Below are 20,478 nucleotides of genomic sequence, written 5' to 3'. Positions count from 1 at the left end.
AACACTATAATGCCAGCATTGTTTGCAGAGTTTTACACTGTTGCAAAATGCTGCTGCCATCTAGTGTTTGTTAAAAACATTAGCGGAAACTTGTAGGGCTAGATTACAAGTGGCGAGCTAATGTTAGCACGGGACGCGTTAAGAAATATCAGGACCGCACTAACATGCATATTACAAGTTGAAAGCAAATGGTTGTGCTCAAGTGATAGGATAAACTGTGCTTGAGGAATTAGCACGACTGAAGACAATGGGGCCTATTTATCAAGCTCCGTATGGAGCTTGAGGGCCCGTGTTCCTGGCGACCCTTCAGGTTCTCCAGAAACACCAGTCATGAAGCAGCGGTCTAAAGGCCCCTGCTCCATAACCTGTCCACCTGCTCTGAGGAGGCGGACAGACATTGCGGGAAATCAACCCGATCGAATACGTTCTGCTAGAGGCCAATTGCCCGCAAATCTGCAGGGGGGGGGCGTTGCACCAGCAGTTCACAAGAGCTGCTGGTGCAATGCTGAATGCAGAGAGCGTATTGCTCTCCGCATTCAGCGATGTCTGTCGGACCTGATCCCCTGATCGGATCATCAGAGGGTTGGTTAAAAAAAAAAAGTTATCAAAACACAATAAAAAAATATATGTAAATAAACTATTAAACTCATATATACACCATACAAATATTAATAAAAAACAGAATTTATGCTTACCTGATAAATTACTTTCTCTTGCGGTGTATCCAGTCCACGGATTCATCCTTTACTTGTGGGATATTCTCATTCCCTACAGGAAGTGGCAAAGAGAGCACACAGCAGAGCTGTCCATATAGCTCCCCTCTAGCCCCACCCCCCCAGTCATTCGACCGGAGGTTAGGAAGAAAAAGGAGAAACTATAGGGTGCAGTGGTGACTGTAGTTTAAATAAAAATTTTTTTACCTGACTTAATTGCCAGGGCGGGCCGTGGACTGGATACACCACAAGAGAAAGTAATTTATCAGGTAAGCATAAATTCTGTTTTCTCTTGCAAGGTGTATCCAGTCCATGGATTCATCCTTTACTTGTGGGATACCAATACCAAAGCTTTAGGACACGGATGAAGGGAGGAAACAAGACAGGTACCTTAAATGGAAGGCACCACTGCTTGCAAAACCTTTCTCCCAAAAATAGCCTCCGAAGAAGCAAAAGTATCGAATTTGGAAAATTTGGAAAAAGTATGCAGCGAAGACCAAGTCGCTGCCTTACAAATCTGTTCGACAGAAGCCTCATTTTTGAAAGCCCATGTGGAAGCCACTGCTCTCGTAGAATGAGCAGTAATTGTTTCAGGAGGCTACTGGCCAGCAGTCTCATAGGCCAAACGGATGATGCTTTTCAGCCAAAAGGAAAGAGAGGTAGCAGTCGCTTTCTGACCTCTCCTCTTACCAGAATAGATAACAAACAAGGAGGATGTTTGTCTGAAATCCTTAGTTGCTTGTAAATAGAACTTTAAAGCACAAACTACATCAAGATTGTGTAACAGACGTTCCTTCTTCGAAGAAGGATTAGGACACAGAGAAGGAACAACAATTTCCTGGTTAATATTCGTGTTAGACACAACTTTAGGAAGAAAACCAGGCTTGGTACGCAAAACTACCTTATTTGCGTGAAACACCACATTCACTTTACCCTCCCGTAGAGAGACCCTAGTGCTTAGCGCCGGCAAAGAGAATGACTGGGGGGGTGGGGCTAGAGGAGGAGCTATATGGACAGCTCTGCTGTGTGCTCTCTTTGCCACTTCCTGTAGGGAATGAGAATATCCCACAAGTCAAGGATGAATCCGTGGACTGGATACACCTTGCAAGAGAAATGTTTTTAAGGGTTAAAAGGGATATGGTATATATATATATATATATATATATATATATATATATATATATATATATATATATGTGTGTGTGTGTATGTATATACATGTGTATTTATGTGTTTATATGTATATACATCACCCCAAACCCCCATCCCCCCTGTATCATGTGACAGCCAGCCGCCAATCACAAAATGTATATATTTACAGTATATACGTTGCACTCTTGCACATGTTGATACTGGAAGTAAACTGGAAAGTTATTCAAAATCATATACTCTGAATCATGAAAGTTTAATTTTGACTTTAGTGTCTCTTTAAAGGAATAAAACAGTCAGTTAACGTACATGAAAAAGTTTTGTCTATAACTATTGTCTAATAGATAGGTAGGGCTATGGCAATAACATCCCAGATTTGGTCCTCAAACCCAGCAGAGACGTGGCATATTTTAGGTCTACTAAAATGGCAGGCACACTACATTATATAACATACTTTTTCACAATAATATGTAATATTTTAATATTGTGTAATATGGACAGTCGGTAGGTCATGTAACATAATCAGGTGTTGGGGTTATTTACAATAGGAGATCACAAAGGGTAGGGCTGGATTTTACAAGGGGAGTTAATTAAGAATTGAATCACATGGGGGGCTTAAAGGTATGGATTCATGTAGGGCAGTTTAAAGCTGAATGGATTTTGCCATTGGTAGGATTGTACATTACAGTGGATGTTAGGTTGGTATTGTAGTGGGAACTGGTAGTTCATAGGGCTAATAACGGGGGGGGGGGGCTCGATCACATAAATGATCAATGGCAGTGTGGACCCAGTCTCACATATGGTTAACACAGCCTTATGGGACCTAGTAAGGTTTTATTGCTTTGGGAGAGATCATGGTTAGAGATATAGTATTGTAACATATATACCCAATTAGATGTCAGTGCTATAGGGGCCACAGGTAACAGTTCCATATCTGGCTGGTCATAACCAACAGCCATAAATACCTGCTACATTTGGCAGACTTGCACAAAGCAAGTTATCCCTGAAAAACATAATTTATGTAAGAACTTACCTGATAAATTCATTTCTTTCATATTAACAAGAGTCCATGAGCTAGTGACGTATGGGATATACATTCCTACCAGGAGGGGCAAAGTTTCCCAAACCTTAAAATGCCTATAAATACACCCCTCACCACACCCACAAATCAGTTTAACGAATAGCCAAGAAGTGGGGTGATAAGAAAAAAAGTGCGAAGCATATAAAATAAGGAATTGGAATAATTGTGCTTTATACAAAAAAATCATAACCACCACAAAAAAGGGTGGGCCTCATGGACTCTTGTTAATATGAAAGAAATGAATTTATCAGGTAAGTTCTTACATAAATTATGTTTTCTTTCATGTAATTAACAAGAGTCCATGAGCTAGTGACGTATGGGATAATGAATACCCAAGATGTGGATCTTTCCACACAAGAGTCACTAGAGAGGGAGGGATAAAATAAAGACAGCCAATTCCTGCTGAAAATAATCCACACCCAAAATAAAGTTTAATGAAAAACATAAGCAGAAGATTCAAACCGAAACCACTGCCTGAAGTACCTTTCTACCAAAAACTGCTTCAGAAGAAGAGAATACATCAAAATGGTAGAATTTAGTAAAAGTATGCAAAGAGGACCAAGTCGCTGCTTTGCAAATCTGATCAACTGAAGCTTCATTCCTAAACGCCCAGGAAGTAGAAACTGACCTAGTAGAATGAGCTGTAATCCTCTGAGGCGGAGTCTTACCCGATTTAACATAGGCAAGATGAATTAAAGATTTCAACCAGGATGCCAAAGAAATGGCAGAAGCTTTCTGGCCTTTTCTAGAACCAGAAAAGATGACAAATAGACTAGAAGTCTTTCGGAAAGATTTAGTAGCTTCAACATAATATTTCAAAGCTCTAACAACATCCAAAGAATGTAACGATTTCTCCTTAGAATTCTTAGGATTAGGACATAATGAAGGAACCACGATTTCTCTACTAATGTTGTTGGAATTCACAACCTTAGGTAAAAATTCAAAAGAAGTTCGCAACACCGCCTTATCCTGATGAAAAATCAGAAAAGGAGACTCACAAGAAAGAGCAGATAATTCAGAAACTCTTCTGGCAGAAGAGATGGCCAAAAGGAACAAAACTTTCCAAGAAAGCAATTTAATGTCCAATGAATGCATAGGTTCAAACGGAGGAGCTTGAAGAGCTCCCAGAACCAAATTCAAACTCCATGGAGGAGAAATTGACTTAATGACAGGTTTTATACGAACCAAAGCTTGTACAAAACAATGAATATCAGGAAGAATAGCAATCTTTCTGTGAAAAAGAACAGAAAGAGCAGAGATTTGTCCTTTCAAGGAACTTGCGGACAAACCCTTATCTAAACCATCCTGAAGAAATTGTAATATTCTCGGAATTCTAAAAGAATACCAAGAAAAATGATGAGTAAGACACCAAGAAATATAAGTCTTCCAGACTCTATAATATATCTCTCTAGATACAGATTTACGAGCCTGTAACATAGTATCAATCACAGAGTCAGAGAAACCTCTTTGACTAAGAATCAAGCGTTCAATCTCCATACCTTTAAATTTAAGGATTTCAGATCCGGATGGAAAAAAGGACCTTGCGACAGAAGGTCTGGTCTTAACGGAAGAGTCCATGGTTGGCAAGATGCCATCCGGACAAGATCCGCATACCAAAACCTGTGAGGCCATGCCGGAGCTATTAGCAGAACAAACGAGCATTCCCTCAGAATCTTGGAGATTACTCTTGGAAGAAGAACTAGAGGCGGAAAGATATAGGCAGGATGATACTTCCAAGGAAGTGATAATGCATCCACTGCCTCCGCCTGAGGATCCCGGGATCTGGACAGATACCTGGGAAGTTTCTTGTTTAGATGAGAGGCCATCAGATCTATCTCTGGAAGCCCCCACATTTGAACAATCTGAAGAAATACCTCTGGGTGAAGAGACCATTCGCCCGGATGCAACGTTTGGCGACTGAGATAATCCGCTTCCCAATTGTCTACACCTGGGATATGAACCGCAGAGATTAGACAGGAGCTGGATTCCGCCCAAACCAAAATTTGAGATACTTCTTTCATAGCCAGAGGACTGTGAGTCCCTCCTTGATGATTGATGTATGCCACAGTTGTGACATTGTCTGTCTGAAAACAAATGAACGATTCTCTCTTCAGAAGAGGCCAAAACTGAAGAGCTCTGAAATTGCACGGAGTTCCAAAATATTGATCGGTAATCTCACCTCCTGAGATTCCCAAACTCCCTGTGCCGTCAGAGATCCCCACACAGCTCCCCAACCTGTGAGACTTGCATCTGTTGAAATTACAGTCCAGGTCGGAAGAACAAAAGAAGCCCCCTGAATTAAACGATGGTGATCTGTCCACCACGTTAGAGAGTGTCGAACAATCGGTTTTAAAGATATTAATTGATATATCTTCGTGTAATCCCTGCACCATTGGTTCAGCATACAGAGCTGAAGAGGTCGCATGTGAAAACGAGCAAAGGGGATCGCGTCCGATGCAGCAGTCATAAGACCTAGAATTTCCATGCATAAGGCTACCGAAGGGAATGATTGAGACTGAAGGTTTCGACAAGCTGTAATTAATTTTAGACGTCTCTTGTCTGTTAAAGACAGAGTCATGGACACTGAATCTATCTGGAAACCCAGAAAGGTTACCCTTGTTTGAGGAATCAAAGAACTTTTTGGTAAATTGATCCTCCAACCATGATCTTGAAGAAACAACACAAGTCGATTCGTATGAGACTCTGCTAAATGTAAAGACTGAGCAAGTACCAAGATATCGTCCAAATAAGGAAATACCACAATACCCTGTTCTCTGATTACAGACAGAAGGGCACCGAGAATCTTTGTGAAAATTCTTGGAGCTGTAGCAAGGCCAAACGGTAGAGCCACAAATTGGTAATGCTTGTCTAGAAAAGAGAATCTCAGGAACTGAAAATGATCTGGATGAATCGGAATATGCAGATATGCATCCTGTAAATCTATTGTGGACATATAATTCCCTTGCTGAACAAAAGGCAATATAGTCCTTACAGTTACCATCTTGAACGTTGGTATCCTTACATAACGATTCAATAATTTTAGATCCAGAACTGGTCTGAAGGAATTCTCCTTCTTTGGTACAATGAAGAGATTTGAATAAAACCCCATCCCCTGTTCTGGAACTGGAACTGGCATAATTACTCCAGCCAACTCTAGATCTGAAACACAATTCAGAAATGCTTGAGCTTTCACTGGATTTACTGGGACACGGGAAAGAAAAAATCTCTTTGCAGGAGGTCTCATCTTGAAACCAATTCTGTACCCTTCTGAAACAATGTTCTGAATCCAAAGATTGTGAACAGAATTGATCCAAATTTCTTTGAAAAAACGTAACCTGCCCCCTACCAGCTGAACTGGAATGAGGGCCGTACCTTCATGTGAACTTAGAAGCAGGCTTTGCCTTTCTAGCAGGCTTGGATTTATTCCAGACTGGAGATGGTTTCCAAACTGAAACTGCTCCTGAGGACGAAGGATCAGGCTTTTGTTCTTTGTTGAAACGAAAGGAACGAAAACAATTGTTAGCCCTGTTTTTACCTTTAGATTTTTTATCCTGTGGTAAAAAAGTTCCTTTCCCACCAGTAACAGTTGAAATAATAGAATCCAACTGAGAACCAAATAATTTGTTTCCCTGGAAAGAAATGGAAAGTAGAGTTGATTTAGAAGCCATATCAGCATTCCAAGTCTTAAGCCATAAAGCTCTTCTGGCTAAGATAGCTAGAGACATAAACCTAACATCAACTCTAATAATATCAAAAATGGCATCACAGATAAAATTATTAGAATGCTGGAGAAGAATAATAATATCATGAGAATCACGATTTGCTACTTGTTGCGCTAGGGTTTCCAACCAAAAAGTTGAAGCTGCAGCAACATCAGCCAATGATATAGCAGGTCTAAGAAGATTACCTGAACACAGATAAGCTTTTCTTAGAAAGGATTCAATTTTTCTATCTAAAGGATCCTTAAACGAGGTACCATCTGACGTAGGAATGGTAGTACGTTTAGCAAGGGTAGAAATAGCCCCATCAACTTTAGGGATTTTGTCCCAAAATTCTAACCTGTCAGGCGGAACAGGATATAATTGCTTAAAACGTTTAGAAGGAGTAAATGAATTACCCAATTTATCCCATTCTTTGGAAATCACTGCAGAAATAGCATTAGGAACAGGAAAAACTTCTGGAATAACCGCAGGAGCTTTAAAAACCTTATCCAAACGTATAGAATTAGTATCAAGAGGACTAGAATCCTCTATTTCTAAAGCAATTAGTACTTCTTTAAGTAAAGAGCGAATAAATTCCATCTTAAATAAATATGAAGATTTATCAGCATCAATCTCTGAGATAGAATCCTCTGAACCAGAAGAGTCCAAAGAATCAGAATGATGGTGTTCATTTAAAAATTCATCTGTAGAGAGAGAAGATTTAAAAGACTTTTTACGTTTACTAGAAGGAGAAATAACAGACAAAGCCTTCTTTATGGATTCAGAAACAAAATCTCTTATGTTATCAGGAACATTCTGCACCTTAGATGTTGAGGGAACTGCAACAGGCAATGGTACATTACTAAAGGAAATATTATCTGCTTTAACAAGTTTGTCATGACAATTATTACAAACAACAGCTGGAGGAATAGCTACCAAAAATTTACAGCAGATACACTTAGCTTTGGTAGATCCAGCAGGCAGTGATTTTCCTGTAGTATCTTCTGGCTCAGATGCAACGTGAGACATCTTGCAATATGTAAGAGAAAAAACAACATATAAAGCAAAATAGATCAAATTCCTTATAAGACAGTTTCAGGAATGGGAAAGAATGCCAAATATCAAGCTTCTAGCAACCAGAAGCAAATGAAAAATGAGACTGAAATAATGTGGAGACAAAAGCGACGCCCCAAATAAGACGCCCACATTATTTGGCGCCTAAATGCTTTTGGCGCCAAAAATGACGCCACATCCGGAACGCCGACATTTTTGGCGCAAAATAACGTCAAAAAATGACGTAACTTCCGGCGACACGTATGACGCCGGAAACGGAAAATAATTTTTGCGCCAAAAAAGTCCGCGCCAAGAATGACGCAATAAAATGAAGCATTTTCAGCCCCCGCGAGCCTAACAGCCCACAGGGAAAAAAGTCAAATTTTTGAGGTAAGAAAAATATGATAATTCAATGCATAATCCCAAATATGAAACTGACTGTCTGAAAATAAGGAAAGTTGAACATTCTGAGTCAAGGCAAATAAATGTTTGAATACATATATTTAGAACTTTATAAATAAAGTGCCCAACCATAGCTTAGAGTGTCACAGAAAATAAGACTTACTTACCCCAGGACACTCATCTACATGTTTGTAGAAAGCCAAACCAGTACTGAAACGAGAATCAGTAGAGGTAATGGTAAATATAAGAGTATATCGTCGATCTGAAAAGGGAGGTAAGAGATGAATCTCTACGACCGATAACAGAGAACCTTATGAAATAGACCCCGTAGAAGGAGATCACTGCATTCAATAGGCAATACTCTCTTCACATCCCTCTGACATTCACTGCACGCTGAGAGGAAAACCGGGCTCCAACTTGCTGCGGAGCGCATATCAACGTAGAATCTAGCACAAACTTACTTCACCACCTCCCTTGGAGGCAAAGTTTGTAAAACTGATTTGTGGGTGTGGTGAGGGGTGTATTTATAGGCATTTTAAGGTTTGGGAAACTTTGCCCCTCCTGGTAGGAATGTATATCCCATACGTCACTAGCTCATGGACTCTTGTTAATTACATGAAAGAAATGCTGAGATCTGTCCTTATATGGATGCTAAAATGCAGCCACTACACAAAATAGCTTTTGCTACTTGTTTGTGTAGGGGCTTTATTTCAGTGACAAAACCCAGACCTAGCCTTGTGCTATCTTAATTAACTTATTATTTTTTTTATTTCTGGAACAGATATTGTGGCATTTGAAGCAAATAGGTATAAGTTAGTATTATATATTTAAAATTAAAACAAATAAATTATACTTTAATATTACACAAAGTTAAGTGTAATGACCTATCACAATGCTGCACATAATCCTGCCTTACTAGTAACAGATAACATCATACCTAAAATTTAAATACCACTAATTAGACATTTTAATACTATTTTTTTAATACTCTGTCATCACCTCCATCCACTATAGTATCTCTTTGATAACATGGACTGAACTATGGGTTAACTGTGGGATCTCAGACTGTAGAAAAGATGAGTAGAAAACAATAATCAAGTTTAGCTGCTCTGCACAGACTGTAGGGAACTTCTGCTGCTTCACCTATGGTTACGTATAAAGTGGTAGGGATGTGGTAGATGATGAGAAAGGTAAAATGTACTTTAGCACTGAAGACATTAGGAAATAAACATAAAACATAGATATGTATCTCACAGTTTCTTGACTTTACTCACTTAGATACTAACTAATCCACTTTAACTACCCTTAATACATTCACAATAACACTTTGCACTTTGACAAACATACAAATGTAAGATTATTAATCAGGTGGAATTAAACAGTAGAAAAAAATACCGAAAAGAAGAAATATCCAACTGATGCAGAACCGGATTTAGATACTCCTCCATTGCATCAACAATTTCATGGAAAGCTGTTGACATCTTCTTCTCATCTTCATCTTCTGTATTTGTTAAAAAATTCTGAACAAAAAAATAAATAATTATAATAGTTACGGAACACTAGGGATAAATATGAGAACATATCATACAATTAGATACTCAACCTATATAATCTCAGTGTTCATGGTCATATTGATTCAACCATAATCAAGAAAAAATAGAAAAAGTATGTGACGTTTATACCATTTATAATTTTAGTTTTAAGTTATCAAGTTTACTTAAAAATATCAGAGGTTAAAATAATACTGAACAAACAAATCTGCTGATTTACTTTTAATATTATCTTTATGATTTAGTTGAATGTCTTTGAAACATATTAAGAGATTTACATGTTAAGATGAATGTGGTTGGATGTGGGTTCAGTGAGATTCTTGTTGACAATAGTATATATTTTGGTGGTAAGATTTCTTTCTTTTTATTTTTTAGTGGCTAGATCTTGTTTATATTTTTGATTATGGTTTATAAATTTTTCTATTCCTGATTTGCTTTTAAAGTGTGGTATATTTTGCTGATATGATACCATTTTGTCACAGTGGGAAATTAAAAAAAAAATATATCAGCACTAAATTCCATTAGTTTGTAGAAAGCTTTTGCTTCATTGTACATCATAATAATTTAGCAATTATGCATTAATTACTTATATTAGTACAGCATTTTGTGACAAAAACACCCCTCTACTTGTGATTTTGCCCCAGGAACAGCTTAAGCAAACAGTCTTCACAGCAGAAAAGTACTCAACAGACACTGGATTTAAAGGGACAGTCTAGTATAAATTAAACTTTCATTATTCAGAAAGGACTTTTAATTTTAATCATCTTTCCAATTTACTTTTATCATCAAATTTGCTTTTTTCTCTTGGTATTCTTAGTTTAAACTAAACATAGGTAGGCTCATATGCTAATTTCTAAGCCTTTGAGGGCTGCCTCTTATCACAGGCTTTTTAAATCTCTTTTCAACACAAAGAGACAGAAAGTACATGTGGGCCATATAGATAACACTGTGTTCAGGCACAGGGGGTTATTTAAGATCTAGCACAAAACAATGCTAAATTTAAGACAATAGATAATAAACAGTCACAGTCATGTGATCAGGGGGCTGGAAGAAGGTTCCTAGATACACGGTAATCACAGAGGTAAAAAGTATATTAATATAAACGTGTTGGTTATGCAAAACTGGGGAATGGGTAATAAAGGGATTATCTATCTTTTAAAACAATACAAATTCTATGGTAGACTGTCCCTTTAAATGTAAAAGCCGTGGCCTGTTTACTTACAGACAATTTGCAGGTATACAGTGTTAACATGAACAAAAACAAAAATAAATCCTTGCACAATGGCGCTTACTAAACAGAATAAAGCATTCCTCACTAAAGTTGTGTGGCTTTTCCATACAACGGCAAAATTACAAACAGATTTCAAAACTTACAGGCCTAGAACTTATAGACAGCAGCACAGCTTCAGCATATATTTTGTCTTTCGCACACAGATTCTAACTAGCAGCCCCAACGCACACTATTTAACAAGAGCTAATTGACATTTAATTAGTCCTGGGTGAGAAAACCTTAGCTTGTAGGGAAAACCTGAAAAGGATTTCTCAACTGCAATTATTTGCCACATACAAACTGTGGAGTGGAATACTGGCCAATACACAATTGTATACTACATTTTTTAACCACGTCATGCTGTCCTAATAGCGCTGAGCTTTAACTCTGTTAGGCCGGCATGTAACATCCTACCTTATATGGCATTCTACACCCTCCTCCTTTTAGTAAATGGAAAATCAGACTGGGTGCATGCATAGCATCGTAGGCTGCTTCCCATGATCTGATCCTGACCTTGAAATCACGTGATTGCATCAATGGTCATATGATTTAGTTTCCGTTCCAATGTTAAAGGGACACTGAACCCAAAAATTTTCTTTCGGGATTCAGATAGAGCATGCAATTTTAAGCAACTTTCTAATTTACTCCTATATTATCAATTTTTCTTCGTTCACTTGCTATCGTTATTTGAAAAAGAAGGCATCTAAGCTTCTTTTTTGGTTCAGTACTCTGGACAGCACTTTTTTATTGGTGGATGAATTTATCCACCAATTAGCAAGAATATAACCCAAGTTATTCACCAAAAATGGGCCGTAATCTAAACTTACATTCTTACATTTCAAATAAAGATACCAAGAGAATGAAGAAAATGTGATAATAGGAGTAAATTAGAAAGTTGCTTAAAATTAAATGCTCTATCTGAATCACGAAAAAAAAATTTTTGGGTTCAGTGTCCCTTTAAACACTTGCCCCAGACAAGAAGGGATAAATACCACCAACATTCCATAATTTTGGGGAAACATACTGGTATACCCCGCTCATACAGCGGGTTAGGGACCAGTGCCCCCGCTGTAAAGTGAAAACCGCCTTAAAGTGAGTCGAGGCATTTTTCACTTGCCAGTGTGTATAAAAGCTTAAAAACCATATGAAAAAAACAAAGGTTGTCTGCTCCTATTGAAATGATTGGCTGTACATTTGTGCTTACCTTGAATAGTACAGATACGAATCTCATATGCCTCCTTCATCTCATATGTCTATACCATACCATACCATAACCTAATGTACTCTACTGTACCTGTACTGTATATGCCAGATCCTTATTTTATGTAGAGATCTGACACCATGCCATACAGTACTAAAGTAGGTTATGTTTTATGGTATGGTATAGGCATATGAGATGAAGTAGGCATATTAAATGCTTACCTGTACTATTCAATGTAAGCACAAAGGTATTATAACAATAATATACAGTACAGTACATATACAGTAACACTGCATATACTGGTACCTGTACCTTTAATGGCCAACAAATACTGTAGTGCTTGTGAAGAACTTGTGTGTACAGTACTAATGCACTTACCAAATTATCCTGTACAGTACAATACTGTACTGCACAGTTTTAGCAACCCCAACAGAGTCTTACCAGCGTACACTGTAATAACTTTGAAACCGCATGCAATTTATATCCTAACTCGCCATCAATGTTAAAGTGCCGCGCTGTGAAACTACTTCCGGGTTTGCGGCGCCGTATTAGCGAATCGCCGTAAAGTGGGGTATACCTGTATACTCTTTGTACACAATCTCATAAGCTCTGTCACACATTGAAGACATTTTATGCATTTTATATGCACACATATTTAACAATATCTTTTCACAAAATAATTATGTACAGTATAATTAATAAAGTGAAAATTAAATATTACCATTCCAGCATTTATGTTGACGTCTTGCGTTTTTTCATGTGAGTGATTCTGTTTGTTAAAACTTAGTTGATTGTCTTTTTTAAGGAGCAGGTGCATTATATCATGTTTGAACAGTTCCATTCTCTCCAGCAAGTTCATAAACATTTGAGGACTGACCGCGCATCTGACGACTTTTGCTCGCACTGATTGAATGGAGAAAATTATTTGTTCCATAAGGCAAATTTAAAATGTTATTTGATTATTGTGATTCAATTTACAATATTTTATATATATATACAAAAGTGTTAGAACATTTTATAATTGCTTGCATATAACTTTCAGGATTCAGGATAACTTTATAACTTTTTGCTTGCAATTAAACTTTCAGGATTCAGAAAAAGCACACAATTTTAAGAATTTTTCACATTTACTTCCATTATCAAACTGTGCATAATCTTTTTATATGCACAGTTTTTCAGGCACCAGTTCCTACTGAGTATATGCACAAGCTCACAGAGTACACATATACTAGTCTGTGATTGTCTGTTGTCTGTCACATGATACAGGGGGCTGGCAAATAGAAGTAAAAAAATAAATTTGTTAGAAAACAATCTACTGCTTTTGTGAAATTCAGAGTAAGGGCTAGATTTATCAAGCAGTGAATGCTGCAATCTACCCCTGAAGTCCTCTTGAAACGAGCGGGCTTAAGACCGTTGCTCCTTAACTCATCCGCCACCACTGAGGTGACGGGCAGCAATCATCACAATCAGATACGATCAGGATGATTGACACCCCCTGCTAGCGGCCGATTGGCCACGAATGTGCAGGGGTCGGCATTGCACAAGCATTTCACCAGAAATGCTTATGCAATGTTAAATACAGACAGCGTATGCTGTCGGCATTTAGCGAAGTCCGTCCGACATTTGATAAATCTACCCCTAAGTGTTATTGCATTGTCTTTTTATTGTGCACTTGTTAATTATGCAATTATACTGTATTTAGTGGTCCTTTAACTCCTGCAAAGGGATTAGTCAGCTCCATAGCAGCAAAGTAGTACTGGGACCTAGCTGAAAATATCTGGTGAGCCAATAATGAGAAAAATGTGTGTAGCTACCAATCACTAGCTAGCTCCTAGTAGTTTAAGATGTGTACATATTGTTTTTTTTTTAATTTAATAACAGAAGTAAATGTAAACGTCTTAAAAATACATATTTTATATCTGAATTATAAAAGTTTAATTTTGAATTTCTATCACTTTAAAGGGACATTAAACACTTTGAGATGGTAATGTAAAATGATAAATTGTACATTTAAAAAACTCTACAATATACTGTCATGATTTATTTTGTCTCCTTATCTTTTAATTCCATTCTAAAATTGTGAGCATTTCAGTTCCTGTTAGAAATGCATGTGCAGAACACTCTTGTATTCCACACTATAGTAACCTATATATATCTGGCCACAGCAGACAAGGTAACCTAAGTTACAACATGGCAGCTCCCATTGTTTTATAGACACTATTTTGTCACTATTTAAACAACTAATTAAACTTAAGAAAATACATTTATATGTTATTCTCAGACTAATCTTTTCTTTTACTGCATCATTCTATCTACATTTACTTAGGGCCAGCTGACGAGTGGAGCTCTATTTATCACTCCAGCGCTAACTCCGCTAGAAGTAAGTTTTTTTGCGTGCATCAGGAAGCGCTCGTATTATAAAGTTCAAAGTAAAAAATTTTGCTCAAGCGCTAACCCAACGCACCAAAAAGCCAAACTTTGAATTTTGCAACTACAATAACGTATTCCCCCATAGACTTCAATGGAGCAAGAAAAGTGGAAAAAAACTAACATCCTACTCGCACGCAAACCCGCATTTTCTCAAGGGCGCTAACCCAACATGAAAATATTAACATTTCACATTCCAATGTTCTTTACATAGAAAATGTTCTATTGATTCCTAAATAGATATTTCTATATATGTATCTGATGTTTATATATGTATCTGATGTTTTTTTGGTGCAATATATATATATATATATATATATATATATATATATATATATGTATGTATGTATATATATATATACACAGGTGGCCCTCGTTTTACAACGGTTCAATTTACACCGTTTCAGAATAACAACCTTTTTTTCCAGTCATGTGACTGCTAATGAAAAGCATTGAGAAGCAGTGCATTAATTAAAATAGCCGGTAGGTGGAGCTGTCCGCTTGTGTTGCAGCAAAGTCAATCAAGCTGAAATTAATCAGTTTAACCAGACCTGAGCTATTGAGCAGATTTCAAAGGAACAAGATCTTCCTGTCTATAAATCAGTCCAGATTGGAATGCATAGAAAGAACTGTTTGCAGAAAAATGCAAGTGAAGTCTGTGTTGTGTGATTATTTTATTAGGTTTATAATGCTGTTTATCAAATGTTTTTGTTCATTTAACTTAGTTAAATTATATATTCTGTGTTGTGTGATTATTTTATTAGGTTTATAATGCTGTTTAGCATTTAAAATCTTCATTTCAAAGCTTTAAAAATAATGTATTATGTGTTACTTATGACAATTTTGAGAGGGGCCTGGAACATATCTCCCTCACTTCCCATTGACTTACATTATAAACTGGGTTTCAATTTACAACGGTTTCGATTTACAACCATTCCTTCTGGAACCTAGCCCCGGCGTAAACTGAGGGCTACCTGTATATATATATATATATATATATATACCGTGTATATATATATATATATATATATATATATATATATATATATATATATATATATACAGTATAAATATAGGTACAGATATATATATAGGAATATCTATTTAAAAATACATAGAAAATATTTCCCTATGTGAAAAACATTGGAATGTGAAATATTTACAGTAAATACACAGGTAAACACTTTATTAAATAAGAATATTGCATAAATATGTTTTTACATGTTTTTAGCTACCTAACTGCAAAGAGCTCCAATGCACTTATATATTTGTCTTTATGTGTGTACATATGTATTTACATCTGGAAATACATATATATACACATATAAATACATATGTACACACATATATATATATATATATATATATATATATATATATATATATATATATATATATACTGTATATATATATATATATATACACTGCTCAAAAAAATAAAGGGAACACTTAAAAAACACAATGTAACTCCAAGTCAATCACACTTCTGTGAAATCAAACTGTCCACTTAGGAAGCAACACTGAGTGACGATACATTTCACATGTTGTTGTGCAAATGGGATAGACAACAGGTGGAAATTATAGGCAATTAGCAAGACACCCCCAATAAATGAGTGGTTCTGCAGGTGGTGACCACAGACCACTTCTCAGTTCCTATGCTTTCTGGCTGATGTTTTGGTCACTTTTGAATGCTGGCGGTGCTTTCACTCTAGTGGTAGCATGAGACGGAGTCTACAACCCACACAAGTGGCTCAGGTAGTGCAGCTCATCCAGGATGGCACATCAATGCGAGCTGTGGCAAGAAGGATTGCTGTGTCTGTCAGCGTAGTGTCCAGAGCATGGAGGCACTACCAGGAGAAAGGCCAGTACATCAGGAGACGTGGAGGAGGCCATAGGAGGTCAACAACCCAGCAGCAGGACCGCAACCTCCGCCTTTGTGCAAGGAGGAACAGGAGGAGCACTGCCAGAGCACTGCAAAATGACCTCCAGCAGACCACAAATGTGCATGTGTCTGCTCAAATGGTCAGAAACAGACTCCATGAGGGTGGTATTAGGGCCCGACGTCCACAGGTGGGGGTTGTGCTTACAGTCCAACACCGTGCAGGACGTTTGGCATTTGCCAGAGAACACCAAGATTGGCAAATTCACCACTGGCGCCCTGTGCTCTTCACAGATGAAAGCAGGTTCACACTGAGCACATGTGACAGACGTGACTGAGTCTGGAGACGCCGTGGAGAACGTTCTGCTGCCTGCAACATCCTCCAGCATGACCGGTTTGGCAGTGGGTCAGTAATGGTGTGGGGTGGCATTTCTTTGGGGGGGCCGCACAGCCCTCCATGTGCTCGCCAGAGGTAGCCTGACTGCCATTAGGTACCAAGATGAGATCCTCAGACCACTTGTGAGACCAAATGCTGGTGCGGTTGGCCCTGGGTTCCTCCTAATGCAAGACAATGATAGACCTCATGTGGCTGGAGTGTGTCAGAAGTTCCTGCAAGATGAAGGCATTGATGCTATGGACTGGCCCGCCCGTTCCCCAGACCTGAATCCAATTGAGCACCTCTGGGACATCATGTCTCGCTCCATCCACCAACGTCACGTTGCACCACAGACTGTCCAGGAGTTGGCAGATGCTTTAGTCCAGGTCTGGGAGGAGATCCCTCAGGAGATCATCTGCCACCTCATCAGGAGCATGCACAGGCATTGTAGGGAGGTCATACAGGCACGTGGAGGCCACACACACTACTTAGCCTCATTTTGACTTGTTTTAAGGACATTACATCAAAGTTGGATCAGCCTGTAGTGTGTTTTTCCACTTTAATTTTGAGTGCGACTCCAAATCCAGAACTCCATGGGTTGAAACATTTGATTTCCATTTTTTAATTTTTGTGTGATTTTGTTGTCAGCACATTCACCTATGTAAAGAACAAAGTACTTCATTAGAATATTTAATTCATTCAGATCTAGGATGTGTTATTTTAGTGTTCCCTTTATTTTTTGGAGCAGTGTATATATATATATATATATATATATATATATATATATATATATATATATATATATACACACACATACATGCATATACATATTTAAACTTGTATATGTATGTATCTCTATTTTAAAGCCTTTTCCTTGGCTTTTTTTTCTAACACCTGAGACCTCATCTTTTTGAGCCCTTATATATTTTTTGTGCAATATTTTTGGAAATTATGTTTTGTCAGATAGTGTTATTATGAGTGTAAGTGTACTTTGTAATGTATTGTTGATGTGTTTCGTGTCATTTTTTGTTTTGCAAAATAGTTAACAAGAGCTCTGAGGTTGCAGTATTCATTGTAGTGTAAATCGCGATTGTGCGCGTTCACATTTACTTCCAACTTGTAATACAAGCGAAACTTCTGAAGCGTACACAGACACGGTAAACCCGATATCGCTTGCACGTAACTGTTAGCGCGTCACTCGTAATCTGGCCCTTAGTGTTTAATGTCCCTTTAATAAGTAATCTATTGCTTTCATAGTACAATTTTATGAAATCAATTCTACAATGTAAAACTTTCATTTAACAACTTACAGTTTTTTTGCGGTTGACTTGTTTTTCCTTTCTGTACAGGGTTTACTTTTGAATTTTCAAGAAAAGCACCATACAGAAAACTTCTGTTTGCATGTAGAAAACAAAAGAGAAAGAACAAATATTATGTATACTCAATAATATTAATATTATTTCGCTGATATTAACTGTGAGATACAAAGCATTAAATCATCCAGCTCATATTAAAGGGACAGTCAACTCCAAAATTGTTATTGTTTAAAAAGTTAGATAATCCCTTTATTACCCATTCCCCAGTTCTACATAACCAACATGGTTATATTAATATACTTTTAACCTCTGTGATTGCCTTGTATATAACCTCTTTTGACAGCCCCCTGATCACATGACTTTTTAGTTATTATCTATTGACTTGCATTTAACCAATTAGTCCTGTGAGCACAATGTTATCTGTATGGCCCACATGAACTAGCAGTCTCTTGTTGTGAAAAGCTAATACAAAAAGTATGTGATAAGAGGCTGTCTGTAGTAGCATAGAAACAGGCAGAAATCTAGAGGTTTAAAGGTTATAAAGTATATTATTATAATAATGTTGGTTGTGCAAAGCTGGGAAATGTGTAGTAAAGGCGTTATCTATCCTTTAAAACAATAACAATTTGGGCGTTGATTATCCATTTAAGTTTTTTTGGCTCCTGTCTTGCATGCATGAAAAACAAACTGGGGGTTAAAGAGACAGTAAAGTCAAAATGAACTTTCAGATTCAGATAGAACATACAATTTCAAAGAGCTTCCCAATGTACTTCTATTATCTAATTGGCTTCTCTATCATGGTATCCTTTGTTGAAAAGCATACCTAGGTAGGCTCAGGATCAACAATGAACTACTGGGACCTAGCTGCTGTGGCTGCATATATAAGTATCTTGCATTGGCTCACCAAATGTGTTTAGCTAGCTCCCAGCAGTGCATTGCCGCTTTTGCAACAAAAGGATACCAAAAGAATGAAGCAAATTTGGAAAGTTGCTTAAACTTGTATGCTCTGTCTGGATCTTGAATTAAAAAAAACATAATTTATGCTTACCTGATAAATTTATTTCTCTTGTAGTGTAGTCAGTCCACGGGTCATCCATTACTTATGGAATATATCTCTACCTAACAGGAAGCTGCAAGAGGATCACCCAAGCAGAGCTGCTATATAGCTCCTCCCCTCTACGTCATACCCAGTCATTCGACCAAAACCAGACGAGAAAGGAGAAACCATAGGGTGCAGTGGTGACTGGAGTTTAATTAAAATTTAGATCTGCCTTAAAGACAGGGCGGGCCGTGGACTGACTACACTACAAGAGAAATAAATTTATCAGGTAAGCATAAATTATGTTTTCTCTTGTTAAGTGTAGTCAGTCCACGGGTCATCCATTACTTATGGGATACCAATACCAAAGCTAAAGTACACGGATGGAGGGAGGGACAAGGCAGGAACATTAAACAGAAGGAACCACTGCCTGTAGTACCTTTCTCCCAAAAATAGCCTCCGAAGAAGCAAAAGTGTCAAATTTGTAAAATTTTGAAAAAGTGTGAAGTGAAGACCAAGTTGCAGCCTTGCAAACCTGTTCAACAGAGGCCTCATTTTTAAAGGCCCAGGTGGAAGCCACAGCTCTAGTAGAATGAGCTGTAATCCTTTCAGGAGGCTGCTGTCCAGCAGTCTCATAGGCTAAACGTATTATGCTACGAAGCCAAAAAGAGAGAGAGGTAGCCGAAGCCTTTTGACCTCTTCTCTGTCCAGAGTAAACGACAAACAGGGAAGAAGTTTGACGAAAATCTTTAGTTGCCTGCAAATAGAACTTCAGGGCACGGACTACGTCCAGATTATGTAAAAGTCGTTCCTTCTTTGAAGAAGGGTTAGGACACAGTGATGGAACAACAATCTCTTGATTGATATTCCTGTTAGTAACTACCTTAGGTAAGAACCCAGGTTTAGTACGCAGAACTACCTTGTCTGAATGAAAAATCAGATAAGGAGAATCACAATGTAAGGCAGATAACTCAGAGACTCTTTGAGCCGAGGAAATAGCCATCAAAAACAGAACCTTCCAGGACAACAGCTTGATATCAATGGAATGAAGGGGTTCAAATGGAACGCCTTGAAGAACGTTAAGAACTAAGTTTAAGCTCCACGGCGGAGCAACAGTCTTAAACACAGGCTTAATCCTAGCTAAAGCCTGACAAAAAACATAATTTATGCTTACCTGATAAATTCCTTTCTTCTGTAGTGTGATCAGTCCACGGGTCATCATTACTTGTGGGATATTAACTGCTCCCCTACAGGAAGTGCAAGAGGATTCACCCAGCAGAGTTGCTATATAGCTCCTCCCCTCTACGTCACCTCCAGTCTT

General features: G+C 37.8%; 1 protein-coding gene across 1 annotated transcript in view; it reads right to left on the bottom strand.

Moving 5' to 3' along the window:
- LOC128640465 (cilia- and flagella-associated protein 46-like) overlaps positions 1–20,478 on the bottom strand; it is a 638,812-nt gene that overhangs the window by 132,573 nt on the left and 485,761 nt on the right. The window contains exons 54-56 of the mRNA XM_053692944.1: positions 18,113–18,195; positions 12,842–13,023; positions 9,495–9,619 (exon numbers count right to left, since the gene is read on the bottom strand). Of these exons, the coding sequence (XP_053548919.1) occupies positions 9,495–9,619; positions 12,842–13,023; positions 18,113–18,195 (390 nt within the window). The remainder of the gene's footprint in view (positions 1–9,494; positions 9,620–12,841; positions 13,024–18,112; positions 18,196–20,478) is intronic.

The sequence above is a fragment of the Bombina bombina genome, chromosome 9 (genome assembly GCF_027579735.1).
Source record: "Bombina bombina isolate aBomBom1 chromosome 9, aBomBom1.pri, whole genome shotgun sequence".
Classification (NCBI taxonomy): Eukaryota; Metazoa; Chordata; class Amphibia; order Anura; family Bombinatoridae; genus Bombina; species Bombina bombina.
This window is presented reverse-complemented; position numbering and strand designations above follow the sequence as displayed.